At 39.8% G+C, this 16,278-nt stretch overlaps 4 protein-coding genes across 4 annotated transcripts; 2 read left to right on the forward strand and 2 right to left on the reverse strand.

Annotated features, from left to right (window-relative positions):
• The first annotated feature begins 536 nt into the window (after nucleotides 1-536).
• On the forward strand, nucleotides 537-4,108 carry LOC112451712 (chondroitin sulfate synthase 2). Its single transcript, XM_025011528.1, has 7 exons — nucleotides 537-795; nucleotides 887-1,703; nucleotides 1,780-2,087; nucleotides 2,213-2,803; nucleotides 2,922-3,197; nucleotides 3,278-3,461; nucleotides 3,544-4,108. The coding sequence occupies exons 2-7, from the start codon at nucleotides 1,058-1,060 to the stop codon at nucleotides 3,837-3,839; spliced, it is 2,301 nt and encodes a 766-aa protein (XP_024867296.1). The 5' UTR covers nucleotides 537-795; nucleotides 887-1,057; the 3' UTR covers nucleotides 3,840-4,108.
• A 28-nt stretch (nucleotides 4,109-4,136) lies between these two features.
• On the reverse strand, nucleotides 4,137-6,083 carry LOC112451715 (ell-associated factor Eaf). The gene is made up of 5 exons (XM_025011541.1): nucleotides 5,786-6,083; nucleotides 5,342-5,573; nucleotides 5,052-5,255; nucleotides 4,583-4,842; nucleotides 4,137-4,456 (listed from the first exon to the last, which is right to left on the reverse strand). The coding sequence occupies exons 1-5, from the start codon at nucleotides 5,892-5,894 to the stop codon at nucleotides 4,356-4,358; spliced, it is 906 nt and encodes a 301-aa protein (XP_024867309.1). The 5' UTR covers nucleotides 5,895-6,083; the 3' UTR covers nucleotides 4,137-4,355.
• An 855-nt stretch (nucleotides 6,084-6,938) lies between these two features.
• Nucleotides 6,939-12,059, forward strand: LOC112468829 (lipase maturation factor 2-like). The gene is made up of 10 exons (XM_025038195.1): nucleotides 6,939-7,219; nucleotides 7,707-7,890; nucleotides 8,189-8,290; nucleotides 8,604-8,788; nucleotides 8,874-9,052; nucleotides 9,163-9,412; nucleotides 9,505-9,710; nucleotides 9,821-10,061; nucleotides 10,187-10,403; nucleotides 10,533-12,059. Exons 1-10 carry the CDS (start codon nucleotides 7,126-7,128, stop codon nucleotides 10,810-10,812), a joined length of 1,938 nt encoding a protein of 645 aa, XP_024893963.1. The 5' UTR covers nucleotides 6,939-7,125; the 3' UTR covers nucleotides 10,813-12,059.
• On the reverse strand, nucleotides 11,547-16,237 carry LOC112468821. Its single transcript, XM_025038186.1, has 4 exons — nucleotides 15,927-16,237; nucleotides 15,234-15,816; nucleotides 14,990-15,149; nucleotides 11,547-14,917 (listed from the first exon to the last, which is right to left on the reverse strand). The coding sequence occupies exons 3-4, from the start codon at nucleotides 15,055-15,057 to the stop codon at nucleotides 12,100-12,102; spliced, it is 2,886 nt and encodes a 961-aa protein (XP_024893954.1). The 5' UTR covers nucleotides 15,058-15,149; nucleotides 15,234-15,816; nucleotides 15,927-16,237; the 3' UTR covers nucleotides 11,547-12,099.
• Between the last annotated feature and the right edge of the window lie 41 nt (nucleotides 16,238-16,278).

The raw sequence follows: 16,278 nt of genomic DNA on the forward strand, positions 1-16,278 counted from the left end.
TTATTAACAAAATTTTTCAAAATTTTTCAATTTCTGATTTATCAACATAAATTCTTGATTTATCAACATAAAGAATTTTCAATTATTTTTTGGAAGGAAAGGAAAGAAGAGAAAGGTAGAATAAGTAGGTAATACTTCATTGCTTCTGTAAAATACTTCAATTTTATTTTTCTTATTTTATTTACATCAAGAGTAACATTATAATTAAAGTTAAGCATAATTATTGTAAACGAGATAAATTAACTATTGCAAGTTGTGGTTTCAATTTTTACACAAATTATCGCTAAAATTAACAATCTTTAACATAGACAAAATATCAGGAGAACAAAAATTGCTGTGGAAGATTATACGCTATTCGGGATTTTAAAGAAAAATTAAAAAGTCTTGTGTAAATGGACAAAGTTGGTTCAGGGGGAAACTCCAGCCATCGGGGGCTGTGAATGGCTGTGGTCAATCGCTGTGGTCAAACGGGACGCTCCCTTCTGCTTACCAGCCCGAATTCTGATTGGCTTCTGCTTTCCACATGAAGATGTGACGAACAGTAGACAGAAAGAAGAGAAGGAGAGAGAACGCGCGTCCTTCGCGAACTAATGCGAGACCTTCTCTCTCTCTCTGCTAATGCTATTTAATTCTAATTTATTGTACATACATGAAATCGGTAAACGTGATACAGACGATTATGCTTTGATTATTGTTTAAGATTTTAAGTGATTCAAAGTGATGCACGAGTATTCGCACATTGAATCTCATCACAAAGTTAAGGTTATCATGAGATTTTGATAAAGAGACATAAAAGTTAGTATCACACGTACATATAACAGTCTAATACATTATTATGAATATTAAATTGACTGTACATCAAATCTATAACAATATTTATTTGTAGGTGCTGTCAAACTATACAGTGTCATGCCTTTCAGAATCTCTCGTATACCTATTCTGGAGCATGTTTGAAGATAAAGAAGAAACTTGTCTCTTAAGCGATTTGCCAAAATTCTTTTTATTATTCCAAAAGGCAATCTAAGAGAAAGAACAGAGATTTCTCAAACGTAGCAAAATGAAGGCGCTACTTAAAATATTATATTCGCTCTGTTGGAGCAACGCGTACTTGATAATGGGTATATGCATGGGCCTAAGCTTCAGTCTCCTGTTGATACCGATTGACGTTGACAGACAGCACGACGTAGCGGAGTCCTTCGATCATTCCTCGAATACCTTGGAAGATATAGATCCTTACGAGCCAAGGATAAACACTGACAGCAAGCCGCAACCGGTGCAGAAAGCGAGGAAAGCGTTTGTACGGCCGAGATACTATTCCACGGAGCTTGGGATCAGGGAGAAACTGTTTGTGGGCGTTATAACGAGCCGCGAGCATCTGCACAGCAGGGACGTGGCGCTGAACAAAACGATTGCTCATATAGTAGATAAAATTCGCTACTTCATCTCCATACCAGAAGGGACCAAGCCGAACGTCTCTTTCCCCGGCATAGTGGGGTTCACCGACACGAGGAACATCCTGAAACCTTTCCACGCCATGAAGTACATCGTTGATAACTATTTAGAGAGCTACGATTATTACTTTCTAACTAAAGATGTGAGTTATATAAATGCAAGAGGCCTAGTGGAGTTCGCGAATAAAATAACCGTGAGCCAAAATGTTCACATAGGCGTTCAAAGCGAAATTGATACCTACTGTTCTCTAGGTAAACGATACAGACTTACAATTCAATAGGTTCGATTAGTATCAATAAGTAACTGAAGCTAAAATTACATTTTCAGAATCCGGTATACTTCTGAGTAATTCTGTTATACGAGAAATGAAAAATAATCTAGACTGGTGCGTGAAGAATGCATATTCGGATTCGGACGATGTTAATTTCGGTCGTTGCATCCTCCATTCCACTTCTATGCCCTGCGTCAATCATCTGCAAGGACGAAATTTCACATTTACGCGGTTGACGCCCACATTTAATTTCGAGAAAGATTTCGCCCGGCTGACCGAGCAAAACGAATTCCAGAATTCGCTTTCCGTATATCCCGTCTACGATCACATGCTCATTTATAAATTTAACATGTATTTCGCCGCAGTGAGTTCTTCTGAAATAATATATAGATAAGCATATCGAGCATTTTGCACAAAATGAATGATTTGCACATAGGCTATTACAGAATTCGAAAATATGTAGATTTTTTTGTAACACATTACTTTCAGATAAATGCCATCAAAGTTCACAAACAGATTACTGATATACGCAAGGTAATATCTGCGACTGCACATTTGGGCCCGCCGAGTCAACGTAATGTATCATGGCCCATTGGAAATCAACCTGGAAATACACCTCTAGGACGCTTTGACGTTTTACGCTGGTCTTATTTCAACGCATCTCACGTTTTCTTCGAGACCGACTTCATTAACATTCAGGAGCTGAAGGGCGATACAAAATCCGACATAGATTACGTGATAAACACAGCTGTGGACAATATTGTAAACAGATACGATAACAAACTTAGCTTTGTCAGATTGCTGAATGGCTACCAAAGATTCGACGCGTCCAGAGGGATGGATTATATACTCGACTTGATATTTAGCGAAGTGGCCACAGGCAAGGAAATAAGGAAACGAATTGAGATCTGCAAGCCGTTAGGAAAAGTAGAAATTATACCCGTGCCCTACGTGACTGAAAATACGAGAATTAATATAATTATCACCATTGATCTGAGCAGAAAGCAGGACGCGCTAAATTTTATCGACCACTACGCACAAAACTGTATTGAAAAGAAATGCAAGACCTCCCTCATGGTGGTTGGTACAACGTTTTAAAATATACTATTTTTCTAATATTGTATTATATAAATAATTACAATTTTATAGTAAGTAACATTAAAATATTATACATTTATATATGACATTATTCTTGTAGGTTCTCTTGTATAATTCAGATTCACCGTCGAAAGGCAGAGGCGACGTTTATCACGAAGTAAAATCATTCATATCAATGCTGAACGAGAAGTACAAAAAGGACCAATCTAAAATTACTTGGCTCTCAATTCGATTGCCAGCCAATGTAACTTCCATAGATTTGGATCCGATGTTGAAGATCGCCGTGACCGACTTGTGCGCGAAGAAGTTCTCGTCGGAGAGTCTGGTTCTTCTCGTAGAAACGGGAACGAAACTGAAAGTAGATTATTTAAACAGGGTAAATAAATACGCGTATACGCCAAAGTTAATATTATATGTAATTACTTCGAATACAATTAATTCGTTATTCTGTGCCAGGTTCGAATGAACACTATTAGTCGCTATCAGATATTCAGCCCGATTCCATTCATCGAATTTCATCCCGATATAATTTATCCAAACGAAGCAACTCACGACGAAGTGGACGTCAATAGCAACTACGGAAAATATGACGAGCATAACTATAACAATATCGCGTTTTACATTAAAGACTACAACGCAAGTATGTCTTCAACTCGTTTTATGAAGCCTGAATATATTGTTATATGAATAAAATTTGATGTTTTCGCGTAAATGTGTTACAGTGCGGCAGACAGTCGAAGCGAACATTCCGTTAGCGCGATCGGACAAGGACATTGCCACTCTACTGAAACTTACCAAGCACAGTCCTGTAACTTCCTTGTTTGAAATGTACGTGTCGTTCAGCGACATGCACGTATTTCGCGCGATAGAGCCGACACTGAAGATAAGATATAGAGATGTCAACTGTGACGACGCTCTCAACGACAGTATTTATAAGAGTTGCCTTAAACTGAGGAACAATCACCTGGGTAAACGTAGTCAACTGGCTAGACTGATATTCGATTATCAGAGCTATTAAATGTAAAAAAGCGTAGATCGCGATATACAATCTTTACAAGAAGAAACGCTATTTAATTGTAATTTACATTATTAAGGGTGGACGCTTTAGATCTTCATAGAGCAAACGAAAAGTAGATAGGTTTACAATTATCTACAAACTAGAAAGATATTCAATACATCTGTTAGATATATTTTTTATATAGATTTATATACAAGTCAGTTATATATTATATGAGCATTTTATTTATTCATATATATTTTATTCTCCAAATAAATACTCGTCATTGATATAGTGTTAGTTTGTCATTTGAAAATATTAAATCTAGGGATTTTATTCTTCAGAATTGTAAAAAAATAATTGCACCTATTACAATTGCATTACGATGGCGATGTATGTATAAAAATTTTAAGAAATCCGATGAATTATCGTAATCTATAAAATCGTCGATATGTTAACAAAGAGATACCGCAGAACAAAAATTATACAGTCGGCTTCCTTGGAACATTTCTTCTCAGTTCTATCAGCATATCACCGTTAATCGCTATCTGACTCCGATTCAGATAACTGCAGATCATCATTTAAGAGATTGTCCGACATGAACAATGTGGGTGAGGCAGTTGTGCCATTTAAATTACCTAAAAAAAAAATAGCATTTTTAAATATAACTTCAAACAGAGAGTTGACAATTAGAAATGCTTTCGATAAATTTACAAGTGCAAAAAGCACAGAGAAATGATGTAAAATTAATATTTTCTATTTACCATTAATTGCTGTTGGCACTGAAACGTTTTCCGTTTCGTAATCGCTGCTTGAACTATCAGAACTCGAACTGCTTGAACTAGAATCGCTCTCCAAGGTAGTCGATTTTGTATTTGGTATTGGAATTGATAGAGAAGCTACAGTCTGAGAGGAAGATCCAGGCATCATTGCTGCTGACAGCGCGAAGTCATCATTGTCGGATCCGATCATTGGCAGACTGGCCAAGGTCGGTTGTCCACTCGACGATTGCACAGGCGAAGGGCTGTCATTCAATTATGTTACAGTACATTCAATAATTTCATGTTTAAATGTTAAATATTGTACATGGAAAAAATAAAAAAAAGAATTTAAACAAGCAGTGAGCAACGATAACAAAGATACAAAAAATTTTTAGCAAGAAACATGGAACAAATAAATTTTTTTTTAACTTTTCCTACATCTCGATTTAAAAATACATCTAATGATACGTACCTATTGACAATTATAGTCGGTGGACTTGTTTTATCGTACGGCGATGTCCGTTGAGGGCTCTGTTGTTTAGGATGCAGCTGCAGCGAAGGTTCCCTCTTTTTTCCACTAATAACTTTGGTCCTTCCATTCGCCCTGCCATACGTGGGGCTCCTTTTAACCTCAACGGGCATGGAATTGTTATTGCTATTGCGTTTCGGCTCCGCTCTGCGGGCAAACAAGATTTGTAATAAGACACAGTAATACACGATACATGAGTGACGCAACAAAACGACGGACTACGACAAACGTACCGCGTCTTCTTAACCTGGATGTTCGCGGCTAGTTTCTCCAATGTAATCTCCCCGGTAACTTTGTCGAAGATCAGGACGTACTCCTTGTTGTAGGGCCTCTGCGAGCCCTTGAACACAGTGTGAGGGGTGCCAGCGCCATCCAGATGTGGCACAGTGACCGTTATCGTGTTATCCGAGCCCACGTCGACTCTGGCTACCTTGGAGTCGTCGACGCTCGCAGGTTTGAAATCATCTGGAAGAGTCATACGGATTAGATACATTCTGAGATTAAACATATTCTCGGAGCAACACCATATTCTCCCCGACTAAAGATCCTCTCGCTTTGCTCCTGTCTCTCTCTAGTCTAGATTCTCTAAGTAGATTCGAAATAAATTGAAACAAAGAATATCGAGATTGCCGTCCCTACCGCCTGTCTCTACGGCAATTTCGAGAAGTCAGACTTACATTTCAAGGTGTGAAACTTGGAGCTGTTGCTCGTGAAGCTGGGACCCAGCTTGAGCTCGCGGACCTCAGGCCCCAAACCGAGTCGCTCGGCCATGCTGACACCTTGCATTATTTCGTCCTCTCTTCTCGCAGCTTTCTCCTGCTCGTTTTAATAAACAAATTACTCGGGAGGGGAACAAACGCGGAGCACCGATATCTCTCTTTCTTGCCCCTCGCGTTATTGCACACCACTCTGGAAACGAGATAAATATGGTACGCGGACTCTACCAGATTCTACCAGGCGCCACTTGGCTCTCTCCGGAAATGACGCGAGACGAACGACGAATGCGCATCGCCGGAAGCCGGAAGTGCCGCGCTAAGGGCCGCTGCGCATGAAGCGATTTAATTATCAGGCTCGTTTCACGCAGCTTCAAACTCTCGTTCTATCTTTTTCTTTTCTATCCAACGTTTAATTACGTGTTTATAATTAATATTTTAATAATAATAACGTGTTTTATTTTATATTTGTTCTATTTTATTTTCGTTTTATTTCATTATCAAAGGACCCCGCACAAAATATATGGAAATTGGCTTTCGGTCGAATTAGCTGAAATTTGAATATGTTGTTATTCAAGTGATTCTGAAGAAATGTTTCCATAAGCCCAACCTTATCCTATGGACAGTTTTTGCGCTAAAAGCTCTGGAGGATTCAGATATGAGCTATTTGAGGATTGGGAATTGGGAATTGGGAATTGGGAATTGAGAATTGGGAATTGGGAATTGGGAATTGGGAATTAGAAATTGGGAATTGAGAATTGGGAATTGAGAATTGGGAATTGGGAATTGAGAATTGGGAATTGGGAATTGAGAATTGAGAATTGAGAATTGAGAATTGGGAATTGAGAATTGGAAGATTTATCAAATATCGTTATTTTATTATATATTATCGTTATTTTTATTATTGCACAACCACGTCGCTCGATAAGCTACTTTTTATCTCCTAATTCTCTCTGTAAATTTACGTTAATCCGACAGCCAATAAGCGCGCTCCAGGTAGCCTCGTCATCCAATCCTCGGCGGTAGCCGAGGGCCGTGGCTTTCGAAAGCCGTTATCACGGGGCGGCGGGAGGCGAGAGGCGGCTTGGCGGGTTTCGTCTTCGTCGCGAGGGGGCGAGGGATCAGTAGTGGGATCGCATCGGCTCAGTCCCCAGATTCGCCCGTGTTCGTGCGTGTCGTCATCGACATTGTTGTGTGCGTGTGCGTCGCGTTTTTGACCCGGCGGCGTTCGGTCGCGCGTTACTTCCCCGGCGTTACGCGCCGTTAAATGCGGACTTTCTCACATAAAACTCGCGATCGCGACTATGGCGCAATTACGATACACCCGTAATCTGTTCCTGCGTGGGATCTGCATCATATACCTGTTCGCGTTCCTCAGCTTCTACGTGCAGATTCCAGGTAAGCGGACTCCATACGCAACGCCTCGGCACAACACCGAGGCTTGAAGCACCAACGCCGACCGTACGTTCGCGAGTTCTTTTCGTTTCTTCTTTTCGTTGACGCGAAACTCCCCTCGTTATTCGCGCGTCAAACGTTCGGGGAACTGCTTGATACTTGATACTCGTGCCACGTTAACGAGCGATAAATGTTGATTAGCGATCGCAATACGGTACTCCATCAGCTCTCCTTCGCTCGTATTCGATTGCGATTCTTCTTGCGTAACGGAATTTTATATGCCTACGCGAATCGATTGTAATTTTAGAACATGATTTTGGAGCATAAAAGAAATACAGAGTTCATTTTAGGATATATAATCCCACTTCTTGGCGTTTTAAGCTGAAGTTAATAAATTATTATTATTATTATTATGTAAATTCCCACTTTTTTGGGAGATTTGAGATACAATATATTGCGATGTTATTGATTAATAAAATATATGAAACAGGATTGTACGGCGACAATGGGATCCTACCAGCCAGGACGCAGATGGATCTCAAGGCACGTGCGACGTTGTTCAATAAGCTGAAGCAAAAGCCAACATTCTTGTGGCTGGCACCGTATCTAGGTCTGAACGTTGAATATATGCTGGACGTGCTGGCTATCCTCGGAACTGTTCTCTCCTTCGCAGGGTACGTTTGCAAATGACAAGATTAAAGGATATTTTTATATATGGGAATACTTGTAAAATGCAATCTGTTTAGAAGTGATATTCGAGGCCTGTTTGTTTTAGCTGAACTTCTTGCACAGTGCATCTTTCCTCTTCTTTTCACATTGAAGAGAAAAAGAGAAAAGATGAACTGTGCAAGAAGTTCAGCTAAAACGTACACGCCTTTACTGTTCATAAATTCTATTATATTTCATGAATATAAGTAATTCTCATGAAATCGTAGTGGAGTTGCTAATGCCTGAAATTATATTTGATTTCAGATTTGTCACGCAGAAATTCTGCATTGGGCCAGTATTTGCAGGGCTATGGACCCTATATTACTCTTTATACCAAATTGGTCAAACATTTATGTTCTTCCAATGGTGAGTTATACAATTTTGTAATCTATATTTAGATTTCTCAATCCTACTGCAATCCTTAACATTTGTTCGCGAATACGGTCCTTTGTACTACAATTAAAAAGTAATTCAAATATATATCACTCAGTGTTTATACTCTTGTGAATATATTAGCTGCCTGACTATTTAGGTTGCAGTCCACTTGACCCAACAAATGCTTCGGAGTATTCCTCGATTGGTCAATCAGTAAAATTCTTTGTTCTGATTGGTCAATCAAACGCTTCGAACTATTTGTAGCGTCAAGTGGACCATAGCCATAATAATTTAATTCTTGTAGGGACGTTCTATTACTGGAGGTTGGATTTCTATGTATACTTATCGCACCGTTTTGGTATCCTTACCGCGGAACGCCGACCGACGGCGTGTCTCTCTGGGCCGTGCGTTGGCTGCTTTTCCGCCTCATGTTTGCTAGCGGAGTAGTGAAGCTCACTTCAGGCTGTCCGCTTTGGTGGAGCTTAGATGGTAAAATCGTTTTCACGGAATCTAACATGTATAATGTTTATATACGTTGGTTACGATATATTTGTTATTTGTTTTTGTTTTGCAGCTTTAAATGTCCATTTTGAATCGCAATGTATACCAACTCCTCTAGCATGGTACGCGCATCATCTGCCAACGTGGTTCCTTCGATTATCCAACGTTTTTACAAACGTCATCGAGCTTGCTGTACCAATTTTATTTTTCTTCACGCACAGAAAAGTGAGAATAGTAGCATTTTACTTACAGGTATGTCATAATTGCCTACAATAGGCTGTAACAGAACACCTACAGACTTATGTCGATTGGTCAATTGGTTGGCTTTTTTTTTTAACAATACTTTAACGTTACTGTTCTAGGTGCTTCTACAAGTTTGCATTATCGCTACTGGAAACTACAATTTCTTTAATTTCCTTACCATTTGTCTATGCATATCCTTGCTGGACGATCAGTTCTTTTACAAACAAAAATCTAAAGACAATGAATCCTCTATTATGAATTATTTCTCTACATTTGTAACTATATTTATATACGGAGGAGTGCTGTATCAAGCATATATTTACTACGGTCTTAAAATAACAGAGAACTGGACCATTGAATCTAATATCAGTACGTATCTATCCTATTAATAACCAGTAATAATTTGTGTGGTCTTACAATTAGCGTTTGCATTGATCATAATTGCATCTTTTTTTTTATAGCATTTACACCAGAGCAATTTGATTATGTTCTACTTCACGCGATACCAATTTCTATTTACATCAGTGCAGCAATTTTCACATTAGCGTCATTCGAATCGATAGTCACTGCTATAGCTTCTCACCGAGGCACACTTGATACAACAATAACAGTGATAACCACGATTTTATACATCAAAACTGTAGCCTGGATCTTTGTTATAAGTATTGTAAGTACATCAGGCAGCTTTAAGCGTGCCCGAGTTTATAATTGCTAAAAGCTCAGCGCAATACGTAAGATGTTACATGGATATAAAGTGTGAGGTAAATGTGCTCGCAGGTACCGTATTCCACTTTGCATCAATCTACCAACTTGACAATGCTTCATGACCTAAAGCAGATACATGCAAAAGTGGATCATCTTCATATAGCAAATAGTTACGGATTATTCCGTCGTATGACGGGAGTCGATGGTAGACCTGAAGTTGTGATAGAAGGGAGCGACAGCATTGACGGGCCCTGGAAGGAATATGAGTTTTTATATAAACCAGGAAATGTTAACAACTCACTACCATTTGTCGGTGAGATATTTTCACATATTTATGTATTAAGCGTTTCTCTTTACGTTAATACATTATTTTAGCTTGTTAATAAGCTAACACGTTGTAAAAGATACAAATTCTTTAACAATGTTTCTTTCTTGCAGCACCTCACCAACCTCGTCTCGATTGGCAAATGTGGTTCGCTGCTTTAGGTACATATCATCAAAATCCATGGTTAATGTCACTAGCCTATCGTTTATTGAGCGGACAGCCCGAGGTACTGGCTTTAATGAATACCGTCGAGAATCCATTTCGAGACAAACCGCCGAAGTATGTTAGGGCTAGTCTTTATTATTATCGTTACACGTCATGGAGTCAAACGTGAGTACAATCTGTTATAAATAAAATATATACATATAACGTATGTGCTTCAAATGTATGTGATTGCGTGTGATTGGATTTATAGACTAGAATAGTATTAATTTATTCCTACTGTTCTCGTGCATACAGATCGACTCGTGCTTGGTGGACTAGAGAAAAAATAGGAGAGTATTTCCCAATATTCAGCCAAACTCATCCTCCGCTTCTCGAATATCTGACAAAAATGAAGATTCTTCAGGAGAAGTCGGGCTTCAAAGTCACAAATGAACCAGTCAAATTGATTCTGGACAACCTTAGGTCTTTAGTCAGCAAAATAGAACCGAGTCTAATTTTATGGGGCGTTTTTACAGCCGGTTGCACGGTAATCGTGACAGGTTACAGCAGTTCGGCAGTATCGAAAAAGAAATAGTTTCTGAGCGATAATCATTATAAAAACTTGATAAGTTACACAAAGCTGCAAGGTATTGGATATTAACAAAATATAAAATGTAAGCTGTAATCTATATGTATATCAGCTAAATGAGAATTATTTGCATACAGTGTAACTTAGAGACACAAGATACTTTTTGCATGTGAGATATATAAATCTGCATTTCTCCTTTCCATCTAATAGATCTCTGTTAGATAATATTAACCATCATGTCGTGTATAATAACATTGGCGCGAGACACTGCTGTGCTGTGTCTCTTAATAAAACCATTTCTTCCAATAGATGTCTGTTAGACAATATTAACCGTCATGTCGTGTATAATAACATGATGATGCATTTAAAATAAATCTACTGAGAAAACTTATAAAAAGAGAAAAAGGAAAGGCATATCATTTTACGTAAAATTACTAGAGGATTTAACGTGTGCAATGAACGAATACATTCAAAGTATATTATGTGTCCCATTTACACTGTTAGTAATCTATATTTCATGTTCACTCGTTACAAAAAGTATGTGGTATGTGATTTGTAATGTTCAGTACATATACATGTCGTATGTATGTATAAATTGGATCTCTCATTTCATGCTATTGCATCGCTTTATTAGCATTAGTTTCGCTGATTTTAAGAAACGATATTAAGTATTTATAATGAAACAAAAGAAAATACATCTGTGTTATGGTAAAAACGAAAAAAAAGGAGACACTTCGGTATATACAAAACATATTTTCTTATATAAACCTCATTGCTACATTTTTTCTAACGTCTTTTACAAATAGTACAAGTTTCTCGATATTATTTACACAGGTTGTAAATAGGTCGCGACAAACATGCATTTGTTTAAAAAAGAAAAAAAAACAAAACATTTTTCTACGTTACACGTATTTGTCTAAACTACACTTGTCAGTAGCCGTTCTTATGGCCTTCGTAAAATCTATAAATGTAATTTTATATCCTACTTACAAATTATAGATAATGTGTTCGTACGCATGCATATGTATATATATATATACATATACATATTCTAAACTTTCCAGATCACTATTGTTAATTATCACAGTTGTGTAATACATTACGAGTTATTTTCAGATTATATTTGTAATAAATAAAAGCTAGTCTTTTTTTTTCTACGCCCATTTACTTTAATATAAAAGAAACTGTAAACGAAAATGTTAAGTAAAAAAAATGTACCATGTTTGCAGACAAATAAACTTTAATGCTTCCTATATTGATTCCGTATTCACTTGAAGATCTCGAGAATAAGCGTTATTTCGTGATTTTGTATTTTTTGCGAGTCGTTCTGCAGCTACATACTTCAAAATTCTTTTGCGTTGTAACGCCTGAATTGAGTTGAGAATCGCTATCAGCCGGAACGTCTAAGCTATCATTTTTATTTAGTTGCAGACTAAGCACAGACTTTGCACTATTATGTTTTCTTTTCCTTGAAACAGTCGGAACGACAGTCGGAACGACAGTCGGCTTTGTGGTCGACTTTGTTACAAATATCGTTTCTGGCCCTTGCACTTGCAATATAGTGTTCGACAAACTAATGGGAAATTTAAATAATTGCAGTAGGCGAGTTCGCAGTAGCTGATATTCGGCGCTCTCCGTTTGCGCAGGTCGAGAATTTGTCGTTGTTGGTTCTGGGTTTTGCTCATTTCCGAACTCATATTGTTGACCAGATTCGTTCTGATAGTCGTACAGTAATTTCCAAAGGAGCAAATTCTTCCAACCTAATAAAGTCGCTTGATTCGGCAGAATTACATTACTCGTGTCCCCTTTTTCAGCGTCTTCATTAACACCGGTAGTTTCCTTCGACTTATTCGATTGTTCGTGATCTTCGAAATCCGTTTTTGAACTCGCATTCGGTTTACTACATTCCGGTGAAGCTTTACTTGAAGGGCTTTCTTTAGCAAACGAGAAGATGCACTTCAATGATTTATATAAATCCACATCTTGTTGGTCACAATCATGGTAATCACTTATTAAAAACTGACCAAATTTGTAAAATTGCATCTCTTCCTCGACACTGAGAAAAGGAAGTATAGAGTTAGTTACAGCGAAATGTGTAGGGATATCAATAAGAAATTTTTCGTTGAAACCTAAATCGTAGTCTATAGATGTGTTTTTATTTTTTCTCTTTTTGGTCTTTAGTGTTCTTACGTATCCTTCAAATGGAAGTGGCGGTATAAAGAAATCATTTTCACTATCTTCTGAGGCGTGACCGAACATTTGCGTTCTAAATTTTTCTATTAGTTCATCATTCTGCAGTCTGTTATTTACCACGTTCATGTGTTTTTTTAAAGAAACTAAATATTGTTTTTCTCTGTTATTCAATTGTACATAACTCAGAAAATTAAGATCCGGCATATCAAGATTGGCGTTTAACAATGTCAATGTGTTGTATAATTTTTTCGTGTCGCGCGCAAGCTGTTCGGTATCGTCAAGTTCTTCAGAATTATTACATTTAATTGAAAGTGGCAGACAAAAAGTTTCATACAGTCTTAATTGAATATCATAAATCTGTACAGTGTGTTGTTGCCTGTCCTGTAAGTATTTCCTGTATGCGAGTTTATTGTGCATCTTTAACGTACTACTGGACATCTTATTTTTATTATTTATTGATATTTTCCTGCCGGGGAACATAATATACGGTCTAGGTATACTTTCGAGACTGACACCTTTCTGTACGTATTTCAGTAACGCGGTATATCGATGTCGCACTTGTGTTCTTGACTTGTCGGAAAAATACGTGGCTATCTTGGACCAATTGTTATTGTATTTTATGTACAGATTAATTAACGCCACGTCATCGTTGACCGTCCATAGATTTGAACATTTTTCCAACACCGTGCGGTAACGTTGTTGGAGTTGTATCGAGGTTCGATGCGGCATTACGGCGCTTGAAATTTTAGGGAAGTCCGTGCCGTATCTCTGCACCGCTTTCATGAGAGTCGACGTTTCCACGACGGTGAATCTACCTTTTCTCAAATGCGGCGATTTCCTGTACATCCACCGTACGTAAATTTGTTGCTTGGTTCTGTGCCGCATGTGATTGGCGAGCTCGAACCAGGGAATGTAGTCACCGACGCGGACCGCTTCTATAACTTTTGCGATATGTCTATCCTCCTGCTTGGTCCAAGGACGCCCGGACGACGGCACTTTCTTAATAGTGTTATATCTAATGAAACATTGATACGCGCTACGATTTGTCCCTAGCTTCCGCGTAATAGCGTCCCAATCTTGACACTTAAATTCTCTCGTATACTTCAGTAGTTCACCATCCTCCGCGCTCGTCCATTCGTCCTTCCTGAACTCGGGATGCAGGTAGACATTCCACATAGCTCGGCATTCAACCGGTGTATGCCTATTGTCGAAATCCATGACAGAGATCTTATACCAGTCGAACTCTCTCTCGCCGACCGCTCCCACCATCTCGTTAAAATTTCTGGGGATCACCAATCTAGTTTTATCGTCGATCTCTTCGTTGAATTCTCCGCACAGTACCGATTCGATAGCTTGATTGTTTATGGCGTTTAAAAGCGTTTCTCTGTCCTTTCCTGACCAACGGCACGTCCTGCTCAAAGACGGCAGGAACAACTCGCCACGGGCCTCCTTCAACTTGGTGTCGTAGTTCTTGGGAGCGCTGAAGTAATTCTTGTCCTTGAAATATGGCATACCGGCGTTGATGATCGTCAATTTGTTACCGTAGCTCGACTCATCCTTGGCCTTCGTTATTTTCTCGTCCAACAGCTTTATTTTCTGCTCGCACTCCGCCAACAATGCAGTCAATTTCCTCTTGGTTATTGTCAAGCCCGTGATCAACTTCGTATTAATCTCGTAAGCGTTCAGAGATTTGTCGATATACCGATTCGTGCAGAGATAGTTGACGTAGTCATCGTTGTTAGAGTCCTCGGCGTCCGATGACGCGTCAGATTGCTGGTTGCTAACACATTGTTGCAGTTTCTCTCTCGCGGACAAGGCTAAAGCTTCATCCAGAGCCTTGATATCGGCCAGAATATCCAAGTCGTCACCTTCGCTCATGATGAATGAAGATGTATGCTTCTTATCTGCCTTTTGATTGCTGTGGCAAATAAATCAAACGATATACAATGTACCAGATTAGAGATTTGGCAGACAAAATATAGAGACTTACATATACAGATTCCTACAATCACAAATGCCCAAAGGAATAAGGTCCGAGTCCTCGAAAAGTTCTATCATGCAACGTTGAACTATGAAACAGCAACACCGAATGCATCATAAGAAAAATCGACGAACGAAAGCAAACGTTTCTCTTTTGTGCCTCTCCCACACTGTGGAAAACAAAAATAGACATTGAAAATTGACAATCTAATATGCCGTTTAATAAAATTGAAAGAGTTAAAGGACGAACTTACCTAGCTCTCAATTGAGCGAGAAGACAAAGTACCGCTGCTATCCTCAGAGAGTCTCCTTGCGCGTCGCGCAACAATTATAACAATATAACGATATTGTCAAACGAAACGAGATCCCAGAGTCATCGCCCCACTTCATTAGCGCTTGCTCGCTCGTAGCTACGAGTCACCGTGACAGAACAGAAGCACGAATGTCTCTCTTCCTTCCGCTCTAACGAACACGTTGAACACCCATCTCTCCTCATCCCACTATTTTTCCTCCAGACGAAGCAGGCACAGCGAAGCGTCGCTCGCAGGTCGCAGGTCACACGTTACAGCCGTTGCAGGGCAACAAATCACGCGCACGCCAAGCGGCGCAGGTGTAGCAGACGCCGTGGTTGGTCGCTCAGTCGCGTATACACGTCTCGTCGCAGCGAGACCGTGTCGACACCCGGTCGACCGTGATTGTCGTCGAGGTGGTGCGGGTTTATCGACAAAACAAAGAAACATCGGGAGATGGACGGGACGCCGTTCGAGAGACGCTCGTCGCGTTAATTCGTCGGCGTCTCGCGGGTGACTCGCTTCAAACGGCTCGATCTTCCGGTTCCTACGGAAAAATTGACATGTGAACATCGCGAACGGAAATTTAACGGTCTCGACGCGCGCTATCGCCGGCGTGGAGAAGTGATCCAGAGCGGGAACACTGAAAGTTCATACTTGGCAGTCTCGGGGACTCGGGGGAGCTTCCGAATTAAAGGTGAACGTTCTGCTGCGTCGCAGATACAAAACACGAGCGTGCGAAGCTCGGTCACGTGGGCCCGCGGTGACGTAACGCCGTCCAGAAGGTGAAGGAAACGCGGCGTTTTCGAGTCGAGGACTCGTCTCGGAAGTTTTTCAACGCCCGTTCCCTCGTTTTCCTTCTCTATCCGACGATCTCAACGCCGATGAGAGGGAAGGATCCTCGTACGACGCGATCCGAGCTTTTCGCGCGCGGCCCGATCTCGCGGACGACGGCGCCACGGTAGCCGGTTGGCGCGCGACGCCGAGCGGCGAGGAACCGGAGCAACGG

Source organism: Temnothorax curvispinosus, unplaced genomic scaffold, assembly GCF_003070985.1.
Source record: "Temnothorax curvispinosus isolate PA1 unplaced genomic scaffold, ASM307098v1 QBEX01000258.1, whole genome shotgun sequence".
Taxonomy (NCBI): Eukaryota; Metazoa; Arthropoda; class Insecta; order Hymenoptera; family Formicidae; genus Temnothorax; species Temnothorax curvispinosus.

Coding starts and splice junctions, on each gene's coding strand:
- LOC112451715 (XM_025011541.1), bottom strand. CDS start 5,894: ATGCAAGGTGTCAGCATGGCCGAGCGACTCGGTTTGGGGCCTGAGGTC. Junction 5,574..5,785: donor CAAGTTTCACACCTTGAAAT/GTAAGTCTGACT, acceptor TGACTCTTCCAG/ATGATTTCAAACCTGCGAGC. Junction 5,256..5,341: donor ATCCAGGTTAAGAAGACGCG/GTACGTTTGTCG, acceptor GTTTGCCCGCAG/AGCGGAGCCGAAACGCAATA.
- LOC112468829 (XM_025038195.1), top strand. CDS start 7,126: ATGGCGCAATTACGATACACCCGTAATCTGTTCCTGCGTGGGATCTGC. Junction 9,413..9,504: donor GACCATTGAATCTAATATCA/GTACGTATCTAT, acceptor TTTTTTTTATAG/CATTTACACCAGAGCAATTT. Junction 10,062..10,186: donor CAACTCACTACCATTTGTCG/GTGAGATATTTT, acceptor TCTTTCTTGCAG/CACCTCACCAACCTCGTCTC.
- LOC112451712 (XM_025011528.1), top strand. CDS start 1,058: ATGAAGGCGCTACTTAAAATATTATATTCGCTCTGTTGGAGCAACGCG. Junction 2,088..2,212: donor TTAACATGTATTTCGCCGCA/GTGAGTTCTTCT, acceptor CATTACTTTCAG/ATAAATGCCATCAAAGTTCA. Junction 3,462..3,543: donor CATTAAAGACTACAACGCAA/GTATGTCTTCAA, acceptor AATGTGTTACAG/TGCGGCAGACAGTCGAAGCG.
- LOC112468821 (XM_025038186.1), bottom strand. CDS start 15,057: ATGATAGAACTTTTCGAGGACTCGGACCTTATTCCTTTGGGCATTTGT. Junction 14,918..14,989: donor GATTGTAGGAATCTGTATAT/GTAAGTCTCTAT, acceptor TATTTGCCACAG/CAATCAAAAGGCAGATAAGA.